The following is an 8,440-nucleotide window of genomic DNA, read 5'->3' as shown; positions in this document are numbered from 1 at the left end:
AGAGAACTACTACTGTAGTCTCAAGGGAAAAACCCATGTTTTCAGATTCAGACATCCTGTTTGATTTCTCACTTACACACCTCAAGGGTATATACTCAGTTTCCTTCATGTAGCTGGGTTTTCCCCATAGGTCAAGACTCTACCTCACCCATGAAAGTCAGAGCCCTCCAGAACTGTCATTCTCCATTATTGTAGATTAAAGACCAGAACAGGTGAAGAGATTAAAATAAGGATATTTAGTGACAATAGGAGAAGAAAAATTCCAGGGAAGGTGAGGGGATCTCACTCTCAGTGGGGAGATACATGAATACACATACACCCACAGCTGTGCACACCCTGTTAGCTTTAAAACAAGGTAATATCACCCCCAACATGGGGAGAGTTTTCCAAAGAAGGTTGAGTCTTCCAGAATCTGCAAAACCCTTATGGGCTGACGAGAGGGAGGCTGGAGATGACTATGGGGACAATGTTCCCAGTTGATTTTTCAGGGACTAGATGAAAGGGGTTTTGGGGGGAGATCATGGGGGTGCTTTCCATCTGTATTTATTTGAGTCACAGAGTGGTGGTGTGTGTGTGAGGGGGTGGGAAGTTAGGTATGTGTGAGGTCCTTGGAGGTTGGGTGTACTGGATGCTTGACTGTGAGTGGCCAGATTGAGTCAACAAAGAGATCTTGAAGGTGGAAACTAGGGGGAAGATCTTGGAATTTCCTGATGAGGATCACTCTGCAAAGAGGAATCTGGACCTGGAGGGAGGGGATAAAAGGAAATGGGAAAAAATAAAGACTGGTTTGTGATGAGATAGAAGAAAATATGGTAATTGGAATGGCACTTTCCTGGTACTCCCAACCCTATTCCCCAGCTCACTCTATTATACAGCTGATGAAACCTAGAATTAATGAGGCAGCTGAAAGACAAAGGAGCAGGATTCTGACTTTCTTTAGGTCCTGATGTCCTGTGGGAAAGAGGGTGCAGTGAGAGAGTTGCCAGAAAGTGGAGAGACCCTTAGTGTCCCCTTTTGAAAGGGAAGTGAGGTAGAGGATGATGGGAAGTCTTTTGGAGAAGGAATTAGACCCCAGGTAAGAGTCTGAGGGCTACCTGATTGGGTCCCCAAGGACAGGAGCTTCTGGAAAGGGTGGACAAGGTACTTAGATATAAGACTGACCTGGGAAGCAACGCTTGAGAGCCCAGCAATGAACCTCAATAGCTTTGCATGTAGAACAGTTGTACAGGGTAGTCCTTCCACCTGGAGGTCACAGTGGGGGCTGCAATGTTGGCTAGACATGATAGTTTAGAAAGAACCCAGCCCCCTCCCTCCTAGGGTCTCAGTAGTGGTGATGAAGGTTTGGAGGCAATCTCTTGGGAATCTCTGATTCTCTCCACCCTCTCCACCCAACCTTTGTTCTCCTCAGAGATCCAAGTGGTCAAACTACCCTTTTGCTCTCAACTGATATGCTGTATACTCACGGCAGGCAGGAGGGCACAGAGCTGAGGACATCAAGGAGAAAAGTGTCTATCCCCAATCCAACACCCTCCTCCCACCCCCCAATGCTTCATATCCATCAGGATTCCAAGTATACCCCCCATCCTCTATGCCAGATACCTTGCCTCACATATTCAGGAAGTTTAGTCTCTTGAAGCCATTGCCAATAGGAGGGAAGGGAAAGCAGGGAACCTTTGATTTCTGGGGAGAAGGGCAACAAATGGTTTGTTCATAAACCTTCCCCTTGGCCCCTACTCTAATAGTATCCTCATTTCCATATTCCATCAGTGATTTGAAACCATTCCTTTTTCTCCAATTTTCCATTTTCTCCCCCATGCTCCTCTCCTCATCTCTTGTTCTCATACCTCTCCTTGTCCCTACCCCTGGTACTCACTCTCTCATTCCCCTCTTTCCACTCCCTTCTCTCTCCTTTTACCATATTTCTTTCCCTTTTCTCTGATTACCAATCAACACTTCTTTTATTCCATGCCCTCTACCCATTATCTTTCTCAATAGTTCATTCTCCCTTCTTTATCCCCTTAAGGTGCCACTTCTCATCTCCTCACCAAGGACTGTCATGACTCTGTGTGTCTTCTCTGTAATTCTATCCATGGACACATCATCTGGGGAAGAAGGGGAGATGGGAAAGGTACAGAGAAAATCTTATGGATCCTAGACGGTGGAGTCACCCTCCAAGTGATCTAGTCTTCCTTTATGGAAGACTTCCTGGACCCACATTAAAAGTAGACCCTGTAGTATGGATCCAAGGGAGGTCTTATCAATTGATTTGTTGGATGGTGATGTGAAGAGAACTAGGGTATTGAGGAGAAGAGGGAAGGACTGTTCTAACAGATGGCTTTTAGTTCAGATCCCTGAGAGATTTGGAGGAGGAGATAGAATTGGGACTAGAGGAAAGTATTCCTAGATCCCACCTAAGGCAAAGGTTGAGAAGTTCCAGCTGGTTTTACAGTCTTCCCACTGTGAACTTATCTGGTCACAGAGATGAGCCAGCTGTGCAGAAAGGTCTCTAGAAGAGAGGCGGCAGAAGATGCAGGCTTGGGACGTGCTTAGGAGAAGGTAACCAAGGATTAGGACCCACATAAGAACCAGAATAAGAACCTTGATTGGAGTACAGGACACTGATTTCCTATTGAGAGAAGCACTTTGGAACATCTGTCAACTTTGACTCTGGTCTCTTTGTTCTTGGGTTCTAGAGCTCCAGATTGTTCCAGCTTGAAGGATAGCAGGTGGGTGGTGGGGTCTCAGAATGCCTTGGCCCCAGAAAGGATTAGGGGACATGGTATGGAAGCCTAGGTTTCTATAGTCCCAGTACCTTATGTAACACTGACATCCTTTGGTTGTGTTGGTCAATGATGCCTTCTGTAAACCTATAAGGACAATGTCAACATTAATTTTTCATTGAAGGAGTATAATATTTTAACACAATTCTTGGCACATAGTCCTTAATACATGCTTGTTGACTGATGAAATGACTGAATTGGGTGGCAGGTGTCTGTCTATTTGAAACAAGAGGCCAGCTGTGTAACTCACTTTCTCAGGTGTATGGGGGGAAAAAAAAAACCCAAACAAAATTCTTAAGAGACTGCAGCATACTGGCTGGCCACCAGAGGGGGCGCAGAATGAAAAGTCCTGGTCAAAGAAAGGGAATAATCATTTGTATGTTGCCTACTGTGTACCAGGCCTGTGCTACTAAGCATTTTACAAATATCTCATTTGATCCTCTCCAACAACCCTTAGAGACACGCACAGAAGTCCTTCAGCAGCAGCTGCCATTTTGTTGTTCCTTCCCTGGATGGATCCAAAATTAAACTTGGGCACGAAATGGAATATCACGAAATGGAATGGAACTATTCAAATATTTAGTCAATGAGCAATGATTTATTAAATGACAATGACAAGCACTCTGCTAGGTGATAGAGATACCACGATAAAACAAAATATCATCTTTTACCTCAAGGACCTTAAATTCTACGGAGGGAAATGACATTTACATTATATGTATAGAGCTTTTCATTGTTTTTGTTTTGACCTGTGATTTCATTAGTATAGGAAGGAATTATACCCATGCAGATAAGAATCTGTTCTACAGCTTCTAAGAGAGAGCCTGTAGGGAATGGGAAAGACTGCTTGTAGAAGGTGTGATTTTATATCAGACCTGAAGGAAGCCAGGAGGCAGAGATGAGGAGGGAGAGAATTCCAGGCAACAGGAACAACCAGGGAGAAATGGAAAGTCTTTCAGGGAATATATTGCAAGAAGTCTAGAGTCATGGATCATAGAAAGGAGCGATGGAAGAAGACTGGAAAGGTAGGAAGGGACCAAGTTATAAATGGCTTTAAAAGCTAAAATGAGGATTTAGTATTTGACCCTGGAGGGTGCCAATGAATGGTGGGTAGGAGTGATAGGGTCAGACTTGCACTTTAGGATGATCAATTGAATAAAGGATGGACTGGGAGTGGGGAGACACTGTGTGAGGCTGACAGATCCCAGGGGTGGTGGCAGTGTCAGAGGAGAGAAGTGAGAATATACAAAGGGACAATCAACAGGCAGAATGGATATGCAGGGGTGGGGTAAGAAAGAATGGGTCAGATCTTATTCCATTTCCCTAGACTGACTTCTGATTTTAGACTTGAAGGGAGGGAGGGATGGGTAATGAATTTTTCATGAAAAGATGATCAGAAAATGCTCTATCAGTCACTTTCTCTGTGAATCACCATTCTCTCTCTCTCCCTTCCCCCCAACCAGGTCCAGGAGAAAACAATTAAGGAGACAAACAGGGAAACAGGGCAAGTAGGAACACAGGTTATACTTGTGAGCTCCACAGCAGTCTGAAGATACTTTTCTGTATAAAGCTGTACCTAGGATAGGGCAGTTGGAGCTTTGTCTTAGGACATGGATTAAAAAGGTACTTTTCCTCCTAGAAGTGGTTCAGAGACTACCATGCTTCAGTTTACTCTCTCACCTAACTCCATCCAACATGTTCAACTTTCCATCACTATGGTATCTCTCTGCAAGTGTCTCCCTTCCTCCCCAACCCCTATGGAGTTGGGCCACTCCCTCTCCTGATACATCTGTAAACACAGTCATACTGTCCTCTGTCACCACAATTTCCAAAGTTTTTTCTCCCAGGTGAAAACATTCCTAGTTCCAACTCTGTAGCATATTCAGTTCCCAGTGTACCTCTTCATATACCCACTCTTGCCCCTTTCCCCTCCCCCATAGACTTCACAAGTTTACAGTATAAAAAGTTTTTAATTTTATTATTTTTAGACAATTCTTATTTATTAGACATGAACAATAAATAGTGATTCTTCCTGAAAAAGCATCTGTGTAAAACAGGAGAGTAAATATTCCATTTCCTTCTCCTCCCTTCATAAGTTTGTTGAATTAAATTTCTCTTCCAGCCCAGGGCTGCCCAGGCCTCCCACTACAGTGAAAGCTAGCATCAGGACCATGGTTGCTACGGCAAACAATAAATACAAAATAGCCTCACCAGCTCAAGAAGGCAGCTTCCAGGCTCTCTCAGAGATAGAGATACACAGAGACAGGTTCTGCCCATGTTGACAGAGGGCTGTGGAGGCATAGTCATATGCCACCCAGTGATTCAATAATAAATCTTCTACCTGTCCACTGAATGCACACACCCTGTGCCAATCCAGTCTTTTCACCATGAGGGACAACACTGTAATAGGTATTTTCCAGAACAGGCCTAGACAAGCCCCAAGATTGAGAAAGGGGCAAAGTCAGAGATCAAAAGACAAATGACAGATTCTATTGCCATTCAGAGACATAAAGCACTGACAGAAGATGAGACTCTGAACCCCCCTCCACCTCAGCTCCCCCACTCCCAGTCAGCATGAAGCATGGGGGTGGGGTAGGGTGTGAGATCACCCATTAGTTAGTCAACCAGCATTTATTACACCAAGTTTATGCATAATATTTAGATTTCCACAGCTCACCTCCCCGCTCCCCCCAACCCTCAACTTGGGATCCCTTTAAAATATTTTCTCTTCTCTCAAGCTCCACTTGAACTCACAGCGGTGGGCCATAGAGTGCACATCCCTCCCTCCTCCCCCCCCAACCAGGAAACTTTCATAGCCCTTCAGGTAATCTGATCAAATCCTTGCTACTAGGTTGGAGATGGGGGAGGGGCAGTTTTTCCAGTTTTCTATTTCTTCCCAGATAGAAGCTTAAGTTAAGAGATAGACTGGAAGTCCCCTTCACTCTCACAGCTCCTGCCTCTTCCAAGTCTAGAAGGTTCTAAGTCTCTTACCGAAGAGGAGTATGGAGGGATTGCACTCCCAACTTTATAGACTCTTCCCTTTTCCCCCAAACCAAGTCACTGTCTTTCAATGTCGGACAAAACGCAGCGAGCGGGAGTTCAGCAGGTCCTCAGGGTCAGGGAAGACGGAGTCAAGTCGAAAGCCATGTTCCAGGGCCACCTGAAGCACTTCCTCCAGGAATCCAGGTGTCCCTACTACTTCCCGCTTCTCACCAGCCTCTCCTACTGCCCACAGTTGCTGCAATCCTAGACGTCGATACTCAACCTCTGGGAGCCCTTCTGGGCAGGGAGCCCATTCCAAACGGAAATGGGGACTTCCTTCTCCTCCTTCTCCTTCAGCAACTCCAAAACGGGTCCGAAGCACCCCAAGACAGGTGGCATCTGTGCAAAAGATATTGGCCCTAAAGGTGTCAACTTGGGCAGCACTGAGTTCATAGTGGTGGGGACCTCGACGAGCTGAGAAGTGGACCAGTCGGGGGGTGGCATCCACATCTGCATGGAGCAAAGCAGCTGTGAGCACCTCAGTTCCCTGAGTTACCTCCAGTTCCCTGAGTGCATCTAGTAGGGGCTGGATCTGGTAGAAATCAGCCTCAGCTCTCAGGAGTGCTGTCTCTCCATAGCCCCTAGGCAAGTCCAGGCAACCCAAGCGCAGGAAATTGAGGATATGACGGAAGGCTTTACCATCCCTGTCGATAAAGTAGTAGTTGCTACCCTGGGGATCAGAGTTGGGTGGCAGTGCTGCGCCCTCTCTGAACATGGCCCCCAACATTGAGTCTGGGAATCGAGTCAGAGTTTCCAAGGTGGTAGCATACAGTGTTCCCCCCACATTCAGTGTCACAGGCCCCCCAAAAGAGGGTGCCTGGGAGAGCATTTGAGGAGGGGGAATTTTGAGGAGTATAATAGATATACTGATGGGGGGATGGTGGAGGAACTGATGTGTAAATTCACACCAGCTGGCTTCCAGGTAAAGAATAGTTTAGAGGTACCCAGCAGCTGCCTCACTGGCACACCCCGGCTAAATCTGTAGAGGAGAATATTTTCAGGATGTAGAGAAGTTTGGGGATACGGTGCAGTCTCGGGATAGTCCTGCGGCTGGTTTCAAGGACAAAAAGCAATTTGGGGTGCACCTCAGCTGGTTTGGAATGTTGACCCAAATTAGGGACAGAGGCCGGCTAGTGTGAAATAAACAGCTGTACTTTTGGTCCAGAAATGCTGGATTCCGAGTACTCCAAGATATGTACGGAGAACTTTTCCTGGGAGTACCTGAAGATTTAAGTTTCAGGGTTCCAACCGACAGATTGGCGGGACAGAGGCTGATTTCTGGGTGATCGGTGAGGGAAATAGCAGTGCTGTCTTTTTTTTGGGGGGAGGAGTGGGTTGCAGAGGATGTCCTCAGTTTCCAGCAGCGCATATCCTAGAGCTGGCGTCGATATTTTGGGGAGCAGGTCCAAGCTTTTAGCGTTTCCAGTTCCCAAGGTGAGGAGCCGGGGAGGGGGGTGGGGGAGGCTGGAAGGGGCAGTGACTTCAGAGATGGGGTGGGGTGGCCAAGCCGTCCCTGCAGTCGGTTTCGGGGCTCGCTCCAAATTCGGCTGGGGATGAGAATGGCTCAGAGAGCTGGTCTGAGTCCTGAATTTCTGGGGCCCGGCCCAGGATGGGCTTCCTCTGCGTCTTCAGCAGATTCGGTCCTCAGTTCTTCAGGAAGTAGAAGTAACAACGCCGACGTGATGGGCCCTTTAAGAGACAGGCCCATCCCCTCGGAGCCCTACCCCTCTCTACCCCCACCCTCACCCCCGCCTCCCCACCCCCGCTGCGTTAGTTTGCTCTCCCTTTTGGGGACCGGGGCTGAGCTGGATGGGGAGGGGAGGAGAGACGGAGGGGACTAGGGAAAAGGCAGCATTTGGAACGCGGAATTCCCTGGAGGCTGGGGAGGAGGGTTCGGGGTGAATCAGATGCCTTCTCTTCCCCTTCCCCATGCCTGGGTACCGAAGGGGAAGAGAGAAAGCAGGGTGGAGCAAAGCGATCAGTCCAAAAGACTTCCCAAATTCCATCCTAGAGACGCCAGAGCCGTTTCTGGAGGTAGAGGTTTCCAGTCGTCCGGGGTTTTTCCAACATAGATAATTAGCACGCGCCAAAGTTGTGCAAGGTGGTTCTTTTTCAGCTATAGGTTGTTTAGAATGGATGCCTAGACGGCCTCTGAGATTCCTTCCTACTCGGGACTGAAGCTTACTTAGGCCAGCTGCACGAATAGCTCAGTTTGCCTAGGGACACCTGAGCCACCCATGCCTAGGGGCTGCTCTTTGTCCCCCTACCCCTAAGCTTGAAGTTTTAGACTGCAGTGGGCTGGAGCCTTGGCTTGGAGCTGTGCTTGGCTCCTGGAAAGTTCCCCGGGGGAAGAAAACGTGGAATTCCAGTAGACCGAAGCGCTGAGACAACACATTCCGACTATCTTGGGAGGGTGAGGTCAGGGAGACTCGGAACGTTAAGTCTTGAGACTAGCCCTGGAAATAATAGTACTCCAGTACGTGCTCCCCTTTTGGGGGAGGGGTTCAAGACGTGGGAGGAATGGGGAAGGTAAACGGCCAAGGCTCTAGAAAAAGGGAGAAAACGGGCTGGATGCTTGGGTCAGCTGGGTGCCCCTCTAATTTCTAAGAGCTGGGGAA

General features: G+C 47.7%; 2 protein-coding genes across 5 annotated transcripts; both read right to left on the bottom strand.

Moving 5' to 3' along the window:
• Window positions 1-217: 217 nt before the first annotated feature.
• On the bottom strand, window positions 218-5,833 carry TMEM95 (transmembrane protein 95). 4 transcript variants are annotated; one of them, XM_069104024.1, is made up of 9 exons: window positions 5,772-5,833; window positions 2,813-2,867; window positions 2,412-2,626; window positions 2,046-2,102; window positions 1,600-1,680; window positions 1,464-1,484; window positions 1,162-1,242; window positions 864-951; window positions 218-742 (listed from the first exon to the last, which is right to left on the bottom strand). In XM_069104024.1, exons 3-9 carry the CDS (start codon window positions 2,578-2,580, stop codon window positions 718-720), a joined length of 522 nt encoding a protein of 173 aa, XP_068960125.1. In that variant the 5' UTR covers window positions 2,581-2,626; window positions 2,813-2,867; window positions 5,772-5,833; the 3' UTR covers window positions 218-717. The 4 variants fall into 4 exon arrangements, with proteins under 4 accessions (XP_068960125.1, XP_068960124.1, XP_068960121.1 ...); XM_069104023.1 differs by lacking the exon at window positions 5,772-5,833 and adding an exon at window positions 4,992-5,050; XM_069104020.1 differs by lacking the exons at window positions 2,813-2,867; window positions 5,772-5,833 and having other exon boundaries at window positions 2,412-2,652.
• Window positions 4,731-8,294, bottom strand: KCTD11 (potassium channel tetramerization domain containing 11). Its single transcript, XM_069104017.1, has one exon. It carries the CDS (start codon window positions 6,649-6,651, stop codon window positions 5,848-5,850), a length of 804 nt encoding a protein of 267 aa, XP_068960118.1. The 5' UTR covers window positions 6,652-8,294; the 3' UTR covers window positions 4,731-5,847.
• Window positions 8,295-8,440: the final 146 nt, after the last annotated feature.

This window comes from Petaurus breviceps, unplaced genomic scaffold, assembly GCF_028583685.1.
Source record: "Petaurus breviceps papuanus isolate PSGF00001 unplaced genomic scaffold, PetGlider_PUasm1.0 673, whole genome shotgun sequence".
NCBI lineage: Eukaryota > Metazoa > Chordata > Mammalia > Diprotodontia > Petauridae > Petaurus > Petaurus breviceps.
The sequence above is the reverse complement of the archived record's forward strand: the minus strand, read 5'-3'. Positions and strand labels throughout refer to the sequence as shown.

What these genes read in the sequence shown, in the direction of transcription:
- TMEM95 (XM_069104020.1), bottom strand. Translation starts at nt 2,652, where the DNA reads ATGTTCCAAAGTGCTTCTCTCAATAGGAAATCAGTGTCCTGTACTCCA. An exon ending in CAGAGTCATGACAGTCCTTG is followed by an intron (nt 1,681 to 2,045) that starts GTGAGGAGATGA and finishes CCTTCTCCCCAG; the next exon opens with AAATCAAAGGTTCCCTGCTT. An exon ending in TCTGTGCCCTCCTGCCTGCC is followed by an intron (nt 1,243 to 1,463) that starts GTGAGTATACAG and finishes TGTGACCTCCAG; the next exon opens with GTGGAAGGACTACCCTGTAC.
- KCTD11 (XM_069104017.1), bottom strand. Translation starts at nt 6,651, where the DNA reads ATGCTCTCCCAGGCACCCTCTTTTGGGGGGCCTGTGACACTGAATGTG.